Source organism: Tauraco erythrolophus, chromosome 6 (assembly GCF_009769465.1).
Source record: "Tauraco erythrolophus isolate bTauEry1 chromosome 6, bTauEry1.pri, whole genome shotgun sequence".
NCBI classification, from domain to species: domain Eukaryota; kingdom Metazoa; phylum Chordata; class Aves; order Musophagiformes; family Musophagidae; genus Tauraco; species Tauraco erythrolophus.
Window position 1 is genome coordinate 32284477 of NC_141470.1, and position 17242 is coordinate 32301718.

At 37.0% G+C, this 17242-nt stretch overlaps 1 protein-coding gene across 4 annotated transcripts in view; it reads right to left on the reverse strand.

Annotated features, from left to right (window-relative positions):
• Positions 1-1355: 1355 nt before the first annotated feature.
• The window catches only part of RBM25 (RNA binding motif protein 25), a 39815-nt gene continuing 23928 nt past the window's right edge, over positions 1356-17242 (reverse strand). For 3 of the 4 annotated variants that reach the window (XM_086612804.1, XM_086612805.1, XM_086612802.1), the window contains exons 8-19: positions 16512-16565; positions 16177-16260; positions 12346-12620; positions 11164-11386; positions 10752-10841; positions 9078-9151; positions 8221-8371; positions 7537-7861; positions 6272-6546; positions 5721-5819; positions 4385-4432; positions 1356-3297 (exon numbers count right to left, since the gene is read on the reverse strand). In XM_086612804.1, coding sequence (XP_086468930.1) covers positions 3205-3297; positions 4385-4432; positions 5721-5819; positions 6272-6546; positions 7537-7861; positions 8221-8371; positions 9078-9151; positions 10752-10841; positions 11164-11386; positions 12346-12620; positions 16177-16260; positions 16512-16565 — 1791 coding nt within the window. In that variant the 3' untranslated portion in view covers positions 1356-3204. The remainder of the gene's footprint in view (positions 3298-4384; positions 4433-5720; positions 5820-6271; positions 6547-7536; positions 7862-8220; positions 8372-9077; positions 9152-10751; positions 10842-11163; positions 11387-12345; positions 12621-16176; positions 16261-16511; positions 16566-17242) is intronic. The other variant, XM_086612803.1, reaches the window with a different exon arrangement.

Consider the following 17242-nt stretch of genomic DNA (forward strand, 5'->3'; position numbering starts at 1 on the left):
CTGTATTTTAAAAAATGATATTCCCCTCCCCCCCCCATGCACTATGTGTAACTTTTGAAGTACATTTCCATCACATTCATGCTATGGCATGCTGCACTGAATGCCCAGTGGCAACATACGGACTTTGCTAATGGATCTCATTCTCACTATACTCTTACTCTGTGCATTCACGAACATAACACACATCATGTTGAAGGTGAATTGCATATTCAGACAGCAAAATGTTGTAATGTTGGCAAAAAAGGCTTTTTCTAGCCCAAATTTCCCCAGTTTATCTTGAAATAATTGTTACTGTGTGTTGAAAGAAAAACAGCTAACAAAGGAAAGTTATTCTCTATATTAAGAACCTCTCAGCAGTATGTAATTTGTGTTCTAGCCCCCAGCATCACAGACACAAAATATATTGTTATCACTGAGAAGTAAAAACATTAATTTGAGTAAGAGGTAAACACTAGAAATGACTTGATAAAGCAACATTTTGTGTTCTGAAAGAGGACAATTTGTTGAAGAACTTGCATAAGACAAGCCAGAGATGGTATAGCGAACATTCCTTCCTCCTTCCACTACTGAGGAAAACCTCAACTTCCTCAAAATTATTTTTTTTTTAATGTGTCACAAGCACTTCTAAATAGCGGTCTTTCAGTACCTCAAGGGGGCCTACAAGAAAGATGGGGAGAGGCTGTTCAGGAGGGCCTGTTGTGATAGGACAAGGGGTAATGGTTTTAAAATAGAGGGAGGTAGATTCAGGTTGGATATTAGGAAAAAATTTTTTTACCATGAGAGTTGTAGAACAACAGGTTGCCCAGAGAGGTGGTGGATGCTCCATCCCTGGAGACGTTCAAGGCCAGGTTGGATGAGGCCCTGAGCAACCTGATCTAGTTGGAGATATCCCTGTTCCTTGCAGGGGGGTTGGACTAGATGACCTTTGAAGGTCCCTTCCAGCCCTAATCATTCTATGATTCTATGATTCTAAATACTTATTTAACTGGATATTTAACACTCCAGCTTAAGTTTTAGATGTCATCCTCACCCAGACACCTTCAGTCTCCTTAGGAAGAGTCCAATGTATAAATAATATAATTGCTGAATATACAGCTTTAGTTTGGGGCAGAAAAAATTAAGCTGAAAAATAAGCTTCAGTGAAAGCTTGAGCTTTCACTGAGGATTCTTCCGTTTGTCACACAGTGGCATTACAAAGCATTTGTCTTGTTTAAGTACTACTAATAACAGCGACAATGCCGTATTAGCAGGACAAAAAGCACTCACGAAGTTCACCCTCCCTCTTCTCTGTTTTACCACAGAGAGCAAGTTTTGAATTTATTTAGAATTTGTAGAATTTTTGGTAAATGCTGATGTAAAACTGTATGGGGGGAAAGGGGAAGTAATTTCTTAGGGTAACATCAAGTTGCAGGGAAAAAAAAGAGGAAGGTTGCAGCAAGTAAGTGTGTAAAACAAAACATTCTCACACAAACTCGAGTATAACATAAAAGTAACATCTGAGCATTACACTTCAAGTTAAAAATTTTGTGGTGTGTAGTATTACAGGGATAAGAACTAACTTGTTTGGATCACCTCTGCATTTGCAGGCTTCTAGTCACCTGACAAAGCAGGAGGTACTTTTAAAACACCCCTCCCCCTTCAAATTTGTGAACACTTGTTGATCCAGGAAGCAGTGTTAAAAATAATTGCATGCTGCACAAGACTCAAAAGAATGTCAGCCCTTAAATCAAATATATACATTTTAATATCTGAAATATTTACATGGTGGAACCTTTACACGATCCCGTTTGTTAAGAACAGTGTTTTCAAGTGTCCTCTCCAGATACAAAGAACTAGTAACTCAAGGTCACAGTTACGTTTTCTGAACAGGTCAACCTGTATCCTTCAGTTAAATACAATACAGAGATACTGGAACACCTTTACTTAATTTGTTTGCTATTAAGAATTGTGTTTTAAAATGTTTTTGAGACAGTTTGCTCCCTGGAACACAGTCCTCCTGCAATCAAAACAGCTCATAGCACATTATCAATTTGTCTTCTTACCCAGGTATGAGATAAAAAATGCAGTTTACAGTACATCTCATCGTTTATACCACATCAGCCTATTTATAAAAACCCATACAAACAAGGCAGGAAAATATCACCCTTTTTTGTGGACAGTAGACTGCTTACAGTAGAAAACAAAAGTCGGCTAGTTTAACAGTATGGATAAAAACAAGAGTTTGGCTTGCTTTGAAAACTTACGGTTTAGTTTGTGTCAACTGCTATGGTCAGTTACATCCAAACAGGTATTTTTTTCCTAAATACTAAAAAAAAAATGTTTTAAAAATAATTTATTTTTAAAAAAATCCATCTGATTATTTTGGAGACAGAAGGGATAATAGGGAAGGGCTAAAATGAAAGTGAGCGGAAGATATCCTAGGTTTTTTTTTTTAAAAAAAATAAATCATTAAATAGCACTTACTGAATTGAGGTCCTGCTCTTGTTTTAACTGAGCAAAGAATAAAAAAAAACTTCCTGCAATTTGCACTTTCTCAGAAAGAAGCAGAGCATCTGCAAGAGATTAAGTTTCCAGCTTCACTGGTAATTCTACATGGGCAACAAAGTACCAAGACTACTGCTGGTTCACATCAGAATGAAAAGTCTGAGGGAACTCCTTTTCCAGAGTCAGATGAGGGGACCAAATGAACACACAAAGCTGTTCTGTGAAAGCAGCTCAAGCCGCTTCTTCCTAAACTGTACACTGATCATTCCTTAAATAAAGAGGGCAAGTATGCAAAAAAAAAAAAAGCACTGATAAATTTGCAGTAAAATCATTTGTCTTCACTTGTAACTGATACATTCCACATTAAGTGCAAATGTTTTGCAAAACAGGGGCTGCTTTTTTTTTTTCCCTCCTTAATATTTACAAGAATCAGAGTAACATAACAAAATTACCAGAGAGCATGTACAGTAGCTGCAGCTTATAAAACATACCGGTAATTGTACCTTGTGACTTATAAAGAGAACCAATGCAGGATTCAGATAACTAGCTGAGAAGGGTAAGGGGGCCTCAGAGCAGAGGACCAAAAAAAATTCACATTTTCTACATAAAAAAATACAGGTCTCAAGTCTCTGAGAACAGAGAAAATTCAAAGTCTTTGAATGATGGGGGGAAAAAAAGCGCCCAAAATTGAAATGGAACCCTAGAAGCAAGGAGAGTGCTTTATTTCACTAGACCAATCTTCTTCGCTTCTGTCTCGTATATCAACAACCTCCACATTTTGACTATGAAAACTTCAGCTTCTTCATCTAGTACCTGTAAGAAATAAATATTTTACAGATTATTTTTTAGGTTATCCATTCCAGTTATAAAGACTAATTCTAGGCACATCAGAACTACGAAGTGGAGGCAGTGTAATCCAAGTTAAGCCTTTGAAGGAGGATAAATCTTCAGTGAATTTGTCTGTCCTGCATTATCACCTGACTTGACTAGGCTCCAATTACATATTTGTGTAATGCTGCTGTTGAGCACTAGAAGTTAAAAGTATCAGTCCTAGTCTCCAAAGGTGGCTTGGGAAGAGGCAGAGAAATGGCAGGCTTGGGAAGAATGTAAGAGCAGAACATACACACGTGGTATTTTTGCTTAATTCTCTCCTAGTCTCTCCTCATTTTCAGCTTGGAACTTCCTTGGATATTTAAGTAATCCCTCAATGGATCTCTCTTCCTTGAACTTACTATCCAGGCTTTTCTTGAATCCATGTAAACTTTTAGCATGCACAACATCTGTCACTAAGTTCCCCAGGTCACTTATTAATCACACCAAGAACAACCTACTGACTTCCACTATGAATCTAGTCCCTATCAACTTTGCCTCCAAGTTTCCTTATTGGAAGAGAGTGAACTATTAGTTTTTATTCACCTTTCAGTATAAGAAAACATGGTGAAACAGTAGCATTATAAAGTTTCTATCTTCCAATACCAGGCAAAACGAGCTTTTACTCTTCTAGAAGAAAATCACCTTTTGCTCATTAATTAGGAGCAGACCCGACTAAACCAGTAATTATAAAAATCTTGTTACAACAGTGAGAAGGATTAAAAGTTTATATTTCTGATACAGTTTTGTTATTGTTGATTCTTACCTCTACTGTTGTGGACAGAATCTTTGTTCCACATTTCTGAATACTGAGGAATTCTGAGCAGGGATCAGTAATTGCTACCTAGATGCTATAAGTGCGCAATCATGCCTGTGTTTAATCAAAACAGCTTTCATATCTAATGCATGTTTTCCGTGTACATTCTATGAATGCTAAATATATCTGTTACAGACTCCTACTATTTTGCAGAATTGACTATTGGCTTCAGTATAACATAGAAGGTGTATCAGTTACACAATTTCTGCTTACCATGGCAACATCATCCAGTATGCTCTGTGGTGAGCTGTGAGCCATAACCTGAAAGGAACAAATGCTGTTAGACTGAAAACTGAAGAGTAAATGATATAAACATCTTGGGACAAAAATCAGTTACTTCTAAAGGATTTTAAATGCTCTGCACATGCAAAAAGTATCTGCAGTTCATTCGTTCCTAGTATTAGCCAGAGCAAAAATTAGTATTAAACTACATAAGATTCCATCATAGTGAGTGCTGGTTTATAGCTGGTTACTGAGGAACAAGTTCCAGGAAGCTCCAGAGATTCAAGAGGTCTTGTATTTGATGGCTATTCTTTCACCTCCAATTAAGCTCTCCTAATTTAAGGAATAAGCTCCCCTTCCTTCAACAATGAATTCCTAATGGAAGACAAAGGCAAAATTCTCCCTGTATCACTCATCATAACAAGCAGATGGAAAACTCAGTTAAGTATCTAATTTTTTTTTTTTTTTCCAGAACCAAGTAAGTTAGCTTTTCAATACCAATAAATTTAAGTTTGGTGAATATTCAACTTCACCTTTTCACTTTCTACTAATCACCTGTGCCACAAAACTAACACTTGCTTTGCCTCTCATACAGTAGCTGTGAAAGAGAAACCAAGACAAGCCATCATGAATGTCAGTACCATGAACGCCGAAGAGTTTTGAAAATTCCCTGTTGATCAAAAGCCATACAGTTGTCACAACAGATTTAAAAAGACAAGTTATTAGGATTTAGTTTGTAATTTGATGGAAGAAGCTATGCAGAGTTTAGTTTAAACAAGTCATGCAACGGCTAAAAGGCATAGCAGAATTACTTCTAATGCTAACTCTAAAACCTTAGTATTTGCTTACAACTAAAGCAACAACAACATCTAAAAAGTTTTTCAAGAAGTTAATCTAGTTAATCCAAAAATGTATGTAAAAATCAAGCTACTAGCTTTTTTTCCCCTGAATTCACACAAATCCTATTTTAAGTTAATAATATTAACAGCTAATGAGGTACTAACTCTGCAATCTAAAGATAAAACTATCAGTTGAAAGCACTGCTCTTGTCAACTGCTCATTTCTTTGTCCAGTTCCATATGTTTATCTAACAGGTAACGGAGAGCATCTAGCATGTACATCTTGTGCATAAGCATTAAAGGAGGTAACTGGTAAAACATTAGGGTACAGATTGATTCCAAGTACCCTAACCATCACTGCTGACCAACATCACAGATTATGGAGAAGCTAAGAACAAACTGCCTTCAAATACCGATACTGCAGTCATTGCTGCAGCTTAAATAAGAAATAAAACCCAGACTTCACAAAGGGAGTGGAAGATATTAACCTTAGAACAAACGAAGTCAACTAGCGTGGCTTCTTCTTCACCAATATATTCTATTATTTTCTTGTTGATCCACGGTCTAATTCGACGTTCCATTAGCGTCTGGAAAGAAAAACCACCAAAACCTGAAATTTCCATAAACTTTACTGTCTTGAAACAATACTGCCAGATAGGCAGCCAGAAGACTCAAATGTTTAACTATTTAGCAGGAGATACGTTTTTGCTATCAATGAGAACCCTTGGCAATTTGGCATCTGCATGTATTTCTGACAGCCTTTCAATCATGTTTTTACAGGATCTTTTTTCTCCCTTCCATAAAACTACTAGACAATTTGTAGCAACAATTCGGGAGAGACGAAATAAAAATAAGCAGGCATACTTCAGAATAAAGTATTACATATGGATAAGAAATACAGCACTCAAGTTTGATTCCATTCAATGACGATGCTCCACCAATCCACTGGCGTCCCAGGAACATTGTTTTTCTATTCAATTCCAAGGTTTGTTGGGAAAAATAACACTTTTTTGTGAATGATTAAAAGAAATCAACTTACTGAATCCACAATTGACCAGTCAAGAGGATAAGCAAAGAGCTCTGGTTTTGCTGTGGGAATCTTCTCAATGAGACTCTTAATATGTTTGCGTTTTTCTTCTGTATTGACACTGCCTTTGATATTGCTTTTATCTTCTTCTCCATAATCCAGGGGGACAAGTTTCCTTTTGCGGGGCACATCATCACTGTCTTCGTCATCAAATTTATTGAAAACACTATCCACAGCAAGCTTCTTCCTTTTCACAGCATTGGGCTGATTAGGACTATTGCAGGCACCTACAACCCAAAAGACAGAATAACATGTTCATAAACTGCAACTGAAGCAAGACTGCTCTTCACATATTTCTTCGGGAGTATCAACTTGTATGTTATATAAACGTCTGTGAATGCCTAGCATCAGCGTTTTAATCTCTCAAATTCTGTTACAAAAATGGCAAGAGAGAGGAAGATCCCAAAAGGATTTTCTTCAAGATTTTTCTTTCTCTGCCCTGAAACCAAATTAGCACCCTCTCTGAGGGAGGACTATACCATGAGTTCAGACCTAAACAGAGGCAGAGCACAGAAGTGAAAGGTTGCAATGAATCCAGCTCTAGGAAAAGCATTAATAAGTTCGCCTAATACCACACAGTCGCTCTTCATTCAAGATCTAACACAGCATGAGATCAAAGTGCAGCCTCAGTATAATTTAATTGAAATAATAAATGTACAAACCTTCTGGAATACAAATATCCTTAGTTCTGCTGCTCAAAACAAATGTTTTTCAAAAACACCAAAAAATTGCAAAAGTACTAAGGAACTCTACACTCATGTTCCATTTACAATTGTCATCAATTCATTGTGCTACTCTATGAGGAAGAAAAAATAATCTAATTTTCAGTTTTCTTCTTTTAAAAGGGTCTTTGTGAATAAACGTAACAAGTATTTAGGGCTTAAATCTAACATATACTTACATCAATAAAAAGTAGCAACGAGTTTTAAAAGACATATTTAGAGATCTATTAAGGTGAAAAGGCATATGGAAATAACTAATCCCAGATCACAGCGTTCCTAAGAAAATTAAGCCTTGAGGATGCCAAAACTTTCCTCCCTTTTTCCCCTTCAGATTTTAGAAGAGGAGAGATCTAGCACTGCATCTGGATAACAACAATTCGATATAATTATGTAAAAACATACAACATATTTGGAAAACTGTGCATCTACCTAGCTTTGCATTTTTTTTTTTCATTCTAATCCCATATGAAACATTAAAATAAAACGTAAACTTGCCCAATTTGAGGCTAAGTCCTATTTTGGGCCGATGCTCCTCCGGCTGCTGTTGATCAGGTGAGTTTTCGTGAGGGATAATAATGCCACAGGGAGATTCATCGCCAGGTGTGTTAGGGGTTGCATTTCCACTAGCAGAAGAAACAGATGGGGCAGAACTGATGGGTCGTAAAGTTGGTTTAAGGCAGGGCTTTTGTTCAGGCTCCTCCTCTTCTTCCTCTGGCTCTTCTCTTTTTTCCTCTTTTTCTACCTTTTCTTCCTCTTCCTCCTCAGACTCTGGCTCTTGTTTTATTTGTGGCTGCCTACGTCGCTCAGCCTCTTGTTCCATCTACAACGAAACAGACAATAAGTGAAAAAAGAAGCTTTCTCAAAACCACCACTGTTCGAAAAGAATCTAAAGATCCTCTGTTTCCTAAAGAAGTCTCTGTCAGTCAAGAACAAATACATTGAACTACTGCCATTGTATTCAGAAACAGTGATTAATCCAAATTTGGTTTCAAACTCCATCCGAACATAGATCTGGAAAGTTATTTTTTGTTTGCAGTGTTCTCACTGCTTATCTGGACTTCTTTTTAATGAAAAGTGAACAGAGTAAATATTAACTATCAGATCTCTTACAAAATTTTGCTCAATACCACCGGAATACCAAGGGCTCTTTTTTTTCCTGTCAGACCAACAGCTACTTACCCTCTGGAGTTCTGCATCTGGATCTGGGTGTCCTTCTGCCAGAAGGCGCTGCCTAATTTCTTCTAATTCTTCCTTTTCCCTTTTCCTATCCCGTTCATCTGCTTCCATCTCTTTCTCCCTGTCTCGTAGCCTCTTCTGAAGAGCACTACCCCTACAAGAGATATGGATTTTGTACTTCAAAGAACATTTCAATGAGAACCTTGTACCGTGATACAAGATATACCTGATACAGGTGTATCTTCCACTAAATGAAAATAAGATTCCTAAGAGCATGTGTTGTCCTCCATTTTTGTAACAGAAGAATCTAAGACACCGGTTTCCAACATTATTATACAGAATTTCCCCCATCACATTAAAAAGATGTAGAAAATGTGACTGCCGACCTTCTCAAAAAAATAAATTTTATAAGTTTTTACTTGACAAAAACCAGTTCTGCTAAATTTTAGTTAGTCCCATGCTGAAGGATCTTCCCCATCCTTTACAGAGTTAACAAGCTTGTTCTTCGTACGATTTACAGCTTCCTTGATGTGAATTTTTTAGAGGCATGCTAGATCCCTTCTCCCTGCCTCCACCACCTTATTGTGGCATTACGCTGACCTCTGCTCTGCCTCAGGCACAAGTTAAGTGATAGGAAGAAGCAGCTATTCCCAAGCATTAACAAGTAGCAGTAAGGAGTTTCCCCTTTTCCCTCTGGCACTTATGAAGTGACATTGAAATAATTTAGATAATTATATGACCCTTACATTGCCACATAATCAGTCAAATATAAACTCCGTAAGTCTCTGCCAACAAGCCTCACAACTGCGTTATAATGAACGATGAAAATTTTGTTGTTCGGAATCAATACAAAGACATACCTGTAATATTTTGGATCATCTCTGTCATCATCATAATCTTCTAAGAATTCTTTTAACCGTTTAGCTTCTTTTGCCTGCCAAGAAATTGAAACATAAGTAATGTTATAAAATGATTTCTAGTTTTCTTTCCAAGAGTTTAAAATTTAATAATATTATTAGTAAGCTAATTTAATATCTACTATGCTTCAAACTAAAAACAAAAGAATTTTCCAGACAGAAAATGGAAAGGTTTTGGAATTGCATCATCTTGCAGGGATCTGTCAACTTGCTATCATATGTTCAGTAGCAGATAGTACATCCATTGGGTCCACCGGGATCATGTCTCTGATTTGCAGACTGCTGTTCTGTTATTAACATTTCAAAGGGTTTTTAAATATAAATACCCCCTCCCTAAGTCTGGTACGGGATATTTTAACATGGCAGCTTAAGCGTATTTTATCAGTACTGTTTTGCTTCAAGAGCTGTGCTTTTTAAAAAATATTTAGTTATAGACACAAACAAATCTAATGAATACTTCTTGGATAAGTACTCTCCTGCTGTGTTATTAATACAAACCATGTGGCACTGTATTAATGCACGGGCCTAAAACTGAAGGAGGTGAGGGTGATGGAGAGGAGCTATTTTTTCCCCACTCGGATAAAGTGAAAAAGAAACAAAGGCAAAAATAAAGCAGTTAAGGAGAATATAAATGAGGACATTCTAACCTGTATCTAAGCAATATCATTAAACCAACAGTAAGATATTTTTAAGTTAATGACTTCAAGAAACAAATTATGATTATGCTTGTAAATTCAGCACAAAAATTTAACACTGCTCTCTACAACTGCCATCCACAGCCAGCATCCAGGAGGATCATAAGTAGAAAACATCCTTGAGTCAAACATTTTTCTTCCCTCTCAAGTATTTAGGGGGAAAAATTAGATTCCACATAAAACCATGTATTTTCTAATATTTTTTTCCTTTTTCTTTCCTGTGTCTCTGCATGTTTTGCTTTGAAGCAATTCCCAATCTATCTCCTACTTAGAACTCTCTCGTATCTTCTTCTCTGGAAGAATTATAGAGTTAAATAAAGTCACCGTAATTTAAAATTACTTCTTTATGCTTTAGCACAAAACTATGAGATTACAGAAGTATTTGTCTTCCAAAGGTGTCTTTTTGGACAAAGCTTCCAGGCATTACACTGATAACTGTGATAATTTCACAACTAATGAACTAAAGACAGAAATTTACGAAGTACTTAGATATACAGGATATTATATATTATGGAAGATTCAGGTACATGAGCAGGTTGGAAGTAAAAAGACTGGTCTAGTTCCACCTGCATGACATAGAACATATAGTAGGTTTTGCTAAAAATCTGACAAAAATGCAGGTTACAGATGTAATAGTGCATGATGATCAAACCACAGTATTTTGCAGCTGCCTACTTCTCATTCTTTCACCTTCACAAGACCAAACCACTAGGCTTTGTTTTCCAGACTCTCAATAGTACTCCTACTTACTAGACATCTTCTGTTTAAAGTCTCTTAATTTTTTCTTTTGTATAAAAATACACGTTGTTTATACAAAATGAGAGGTCTATCACTATCCATAAAGTCAGCAGTAGAATCTTTCATTCTAAACTGGATACAGAGAAGAAGGGGGGAAAATTACAAGTAAAACTATAAGATTTACCATTTCCCTTCTTCTTTCTTCTTCCCTTTCAGCCTCTTTTTCATATTCTCGACTTTTCTTCCGTTCTCTGATTTCCCAGTTTTTAAGACGCTACAACAGAAGAAAAAACACACCCTAATCTCAAGAACGCTAGGAACAGTGGTCTGTGTTGAAGTTGGTTTTAAACAATAATCCAAACTAACTGCAATAATATTAAGCAAATTATTTACTTATCATTTAAAACATCGGAATAAGAAGTCCAAAGTTGTTCTAACAGCAACTTACATGTTCTGCCCCAATTCATGAAGTCAAAGGATTTAAAATGTGTTTAGGAAAAGGAGAGGGAGAAGGAATGACTTATTCTATAGTAGAAGACATATTATCACCCCTCAAACAATTTTGTCTTTAAGGAACTTTAAAAATCCCAATCTACCTCTTGATATGCAGCTTCTTTTTCCCGCAATTTCCTCTCCAGTTTTCGGCGTTCATAGGCGTCTTCTTCATCTTCTTCTCGGTCTCTCTTCTTATCCTTCTCCCGTTCTCGTTCCCGCTCGCGTTCTCTTTCCCGTTCCCGCTCTCGCTCCCGCTCTCTTTCCCGCTCTCGTTCTCTTTCCCGTTCCCGCTCTCGTTCTCTTTCCCTATCTCTGCTTTTTTCTCTGAAGGAAGGAAAAAGTCCCAAGTTAAGTATAGAGCCTTCCTCTCCTCTCAAATGATTTAACTTCAAATGCATAATGCACTGTTTATAGCATCTTGTAAGTTATTCTTCTTCTGCAATCGTACAAGATTATTAGTTGATATAGCAACGGGCATAAATCAATACTTCCAATATATTCAAAAACCCATTTACCTAAAAGCAGTTGTTTGAGCAGTAACCATTAAATAGTGGTTAACTACCAAAACTGTGTGCGAGCACATAGCAGTTCCTACCAGATTGTGTTAGTAGTTCTCCGTAAATAAGTGACAGCTAAAACCCTCACAAATAAAGAGTATGTTTAATAAATCTTCCATGTTTACATGGCGTACAGACTACTTGAACCCTACTGACAAGATGCTATAAAGTGAAAGTTATTTTTTCTACGGTGTGGAGGGAAAAAGCATCATCTAGAGCCTGACATGATTAGTCATGGTTTAAAAGAAGAATCCCCTTGTTTTTATTTAAAAAACAAATAAAACAAACAAACAACCCACCCACGCACCCAACAAACAAACAAACCCAAACCAAACCAAACCCTGAAAAAAAACCAACCTGCATAACAAAGGAAAAGGTAAAACCTACTTAAGCTAAAATATACTGCAGACATAAGAGAATCTCAAGTAGGAATAAAGCTACCCATGACAAAATAAGAGAGAATTGAGATAAAACCAGTATGTTTAAGTCATGGTTGGGTGGTTGCTTACTGCACATTGCAGTCCTTATATTCTTGCACTGTGGAGGGAATCAAGTATTCTTTCAATTTGTGTAAATACAACATTTTCTAAAACTTTTGATTTCTTGTTTTTACTCTGATCTTCCAAAATCAATCTCTTTTGAATGACTGCTGATCTGCTGAACTATATGCATCTAGTAAACAGCAGTAGGAAAAGCTGAAATAAATAGCAACTCAAGTGCATTTACCGTGATCTGCTCCGATCTTTGTTGCGATCTGAACTCCTTTCACGATCTCTGTCACGATCTCGGTCTCGTTCACGGTCTCTGTCCTTTGTCCGGTCACGATCCCTATCTCGCTCTCGTTCACGCTCCCGTTCCTTCTCCTTCTCTCGTTCACGCTCCCTCTCTCGTTCACGCTCCCTCCTTTCTCGTTCACGCTCCCGTTCCCTTTCTCTTTCTCTGCGTTCTTTTTCAATTTCCTGTCTTTCTTTCTCCTTTTTGCCTTTTTCCTCCTCCAGTTTCTAAAAACCAACAAGAGAACTTTCATAGTTAATTTTGTAGTTACAGGACCTGAATATTCCCGGCGCAACACACAAGGCTGGTAATGGAAATACCAAAACCGCCACTGATTTTAAAATATAGGGTTCAGTGGGTATTTTTTTGAACTCATAAGTATGAAATCAAAATGCAGCAATCACAAGACTAAGTTTCGTGCAAAAGCATAGATCTACACAGACCAGCAATCTCCAACCTTAGCAGAGCAGGGCTGGCCTCATATTATACGCTGACTAAACTGCACATACACAGTGCACTGCCAGTCATGATTCAGGTGGGCCACAAATTCCATTGGTCCTATAAGCCACTTCAGTACAAGCAAAGTGAATATCTAGCTCATAAAATTAATTCTGTTCAACTAAGAAAATACGTTTTAGTGGAATGCTTACTGGGACAGTGAGTTGTTTCCCAAAAAGCCTTGGCAGACCAAAACAGTCCTGTGTGAAAACTCGGGTAAAGAAATTTATCCACTTACACATGGTGCATGTGGTTAAACAGTGAAGAGAGCTGCAACCTTTCCCCTTTTCCCTCCCTAAAAAAGTTCTAACAGTTCATTGGTAAGAACCGGACTCTGCAGAATGGAATCCTTAACTTCCACCACTGCAAGACGGAGAGAGTTAAAAAAAAAGGTTGGAAATAGCTCTTTTGAAACACAGAAACTAAAGGGTTACCTGCTACAGTTTTACTAAAAATTGTACAAAATTGCCACTTTTTTTTCAATTAGAAACAGTTCCTATGACCAGAATTCCTATAAGACAATAGAAAATACATCAACAGAATGATAGATAAATCCATCCTTGGAAGCAATTGTTATGTTTTAACTTACAGATGCTGTGCTAGGACATGGACCGCCAACACTGGATTAACCTTGCCTATAAGCTATGTTTCTGGGAGGAAGAGCAAGTACACGGTTCACAAATATACCAAATAACAACCAAATATACCAAATTTCAACCTGATGGATGCCAGAATACCACTTTTTTGAACAAATATTGAGCAGATTAAACAGGTTTATCCCCTTTGTCTCCATGTTTACCATCACTGAAATGAAATTAAAAACTGGAACAATAAAACAGCATTTTCTCTAGTTTGTTTTTTTTTTCTTTTCTTTTCTTTTAAACAACGCATTTAAGACAACTTTAAAAAGCAATCTTACCTGATAAGTGTTCTTCTGTCATAGGCACGGGGACCAGAGAACCAACAAAGGATTACAGAAATAAAGCTAATTCACTAGTGATTAATGTATCCAGTGAAACTACACTGCATTGATAGCACAACACAGGCAAACCAATGTTGGATACATTGAAATCACAAAAGGAAAAAGGGACTAAAAATGGTAGGAATTGGTAGAAAACTGATATGAAAAAAACAAAACTTAGATTCTACAATATATACTGGGCTGAAACCAATTTCTGAAGGACTGCATTTTACAGGAGCTTGACAGTGTTAAACCTCAATACGGTCAGATGTTAAACTAGGCTGTCAACTTTTAAAAATCCAACTTACCTCAAATTTCATATAGTTTTAAAGAAAAGTTACATACTGAAGTGGTTGATACTTACAGGTTATCTTAGATGTTCCAATAGAAATTTCTTTGGTTGAACTCCTGCTTTTTGCCACTCAAAAACTTTGTTCGTGGCGAGAAAATGATTTCTCAAGAGTGTTTTTTTTTTTTTTAATATATTTAAATGTGTAAATATACACACAGAAGTCTCGGTGTATTAAAATCCATTTTGTAGGTCCACTTTCTTAAAATCCAATTAAAAAAAATTGGTCTATTTTATGATCAAAGTCTGACCTCATCAACTTCTATCAGCCTAAATAAGAGGATCTAAAAGGGTAATGGGATGGGAACGATATCAGATATTGAAGTAATGAACAGAAATGAACAGGTAGAAGAATTATAAATCTTACCTTGAACTCTCTTCAGACTCGTCCGTGCTGTAAATGGACGCCCCCTGCAATGCTGATACCCTGACAGTCTGTGGTTATTGTTTTATAAACTCGTAACAAAAACATGCAAAGGTTCACTGTGCTCACTAGCCAGCTGCTAAAGATTCAACAGCCCCTTTTAAACATATCCAATATACACAATGACTACTTTCAGTTGATTTTTAATGTTAAGAAACCCAAAATAGCCCCCCAATAATATAGATTAAAGGCAGTAAAATGCCTGACAGCTTCAGAAACAGAGAAGCATGTATGTTTGTTTGTTTTGTTGGCTGTTTTTTTAAAAAACATTACTTGTTTGCATCTTAGCACCAGTGACGACTTGGGGCTTGGAATTGAACACAATTCTACTGAAGTTTCACCACTGACCAGTTTCACGTTCAATTGCTGAGCTTCTCCAGATGATTTCTTCTAGAATTTTTCCCCAGGTTTTTATCTCCAACAACTTCAGTCAAGAGAAAAACTATGTATGTGTACATACAACAACGTGTAGTCACTTGTGTTTACACAGATACAGTTGTGTGAAAACATGGTACCATCCCCAGTGACTGCATGTGGTAAAGCTGAATAACACGGGCATACTTCACCTTGCTGTACCTTCAACGTTTCCTTTAACATTGATTGGGGGTATTTTGAAATAAGAATGTGTGCTCAAAAGAGGAGCTTGCTGATACTTCCCTAGGCCAAGGACCACTCCAGTCTTGTTGGGGAAAAAATAATACCAACTTTAAGCTTAACATTTAAATAAGAACATTACATGCATAGTTGTGCTTTACCATCCGCAAGTATCATTTTCCAAAGCAGAAACATTCACAGATGCACTAGCATTAGTGGAAACTTCTGTAAGTGGAAACCCTGAGGTGGGACTTGATGTGCACAAATGTTTTCAAGCCAGTTACCCCTTTGCATATTTTTCTGAGGGGGCATCCATAAGTATAATAAAAAACAGAAGCTCATACTTACATCCTATTCCATGTTACTTTCCAAGCTGTGAGTTTCATCTTGCATTAGTCACCATATGATCTCTATCATAATGGTGGGGGTCAATGAATAGATTAGCTTTATGGGAATTTACAGTTCTTCCATGCATCTAAAGTTTGGTAAGTCTGGTAACCACTGACCTAGTTTTAAATCTTCCCCCACTCTTAACTTAGAACTATTAAAATAAAAGACTTAAATTTAATTCAACTCTTCATAAAAATCTTGGATTATGTTACAAATCTACCTACAGAAACACACTCAAGTGTATGTCTTATACTGCAGCCCCATTAGCCTTTAGTTATAAATATCTTGACTTAATGTATGTGTAGAAACTTAAGTTGCCTTTATTCATGTTAAAGTGAGAAGACTGCAAAATACTCAGAAGCAATCAAAGTCTTAGCATAAAGATGTCAAGGGCCACTTTAACGTGGTAGTTGTCTTTTTTTGACTTGTAAAGAACTACATGTATATTAAACCTAATATAAGCATCATTTTAAGTGATATTGCAATGTAATGCTAAATTTTATAATAGTGGTTTTTTGGATTTTGAAAAAGCCTAATTTGTATCAAGTGCAAAAACAAGAATACTACCTTGTGTGTGTCTCTGAATTTACTGATCTCTCTTGATATCAGGTCTCTTTTGTCTTCCTCCATTTCTATAGCATTTATATCCTCCTAAAAAACAAGGGGGACAGGAGGAAAAGCATTAAGAGCCATCTGTACAGACATAGGGGAACAAGAAAAAAGCTGAAGGTTAGAAGTTTTCAACCAGTCTTGCAAGAGATAAATAAAGTCCTTCTGCAGTACCAAACCTGACAGTCTGATGTTAATGAGTGAAAAAAAAAAAAAATCAGATGGACAAGAGTCACAAATCTGGCAACTAGCAGTAAACATAGTCATTGTCAAAGCCTACAATGTAAACGAACCTTGGTGATGAGTGGATAAGGTATCAGTGGGGCCACTGGAAATCTGCGGAAAATCTGCGGAAAAATCCACGGAGATTTTTTTTTTTAAAAATAGATTGCACACTACTCTGAAAAACAATGTTTTGTATGTTTGTACTATAAAGCAATATTGTATTGCTGTGATCTCATTTCTTTGACTCAACAAAATTACAGAAGAACCTCGCTAATTCTCCCTTCTCTGAACTACTTAAAATACATAGTGAAGTCTCATATTAGTAAGACTTCACTGAATTACAAGTATACTACAGGATATTAGTACGCTACGGTAGCAGCATAAACAAGACTAAGCTAAACTTGCCAATAGAAACGATCAGTACATTTGTGGTGGGTATGTCTTGATTTTATTTACTCGCTAATTCGCAAAATTTGGTAGATTGCACCTACTAATAGTTAGTGCGAATTAGCGAGGTTCCCCCGTGCTTGAAATTGAAAACCAGATTCCACTCACTCTCAGCTCCCCACACACATTTTCAGCTCCCCCACATCAGTCATGCCTTCATCCAGAAGAACTAACAACAGACTCTGCTGCTAACACCAGCGGGAGTCTTCTTGACACCAAGCCCTTCAGGGGACAACAGCCTGAAAGCTGGCAAGCTTCCCCACTCCCCCCACATATATCTGCATCCATCTTCCCTTTCCCTCCCACCATCCACAGTCCTTCTCTCCACTCTCCTTTAAGGACAAGAGAGCAA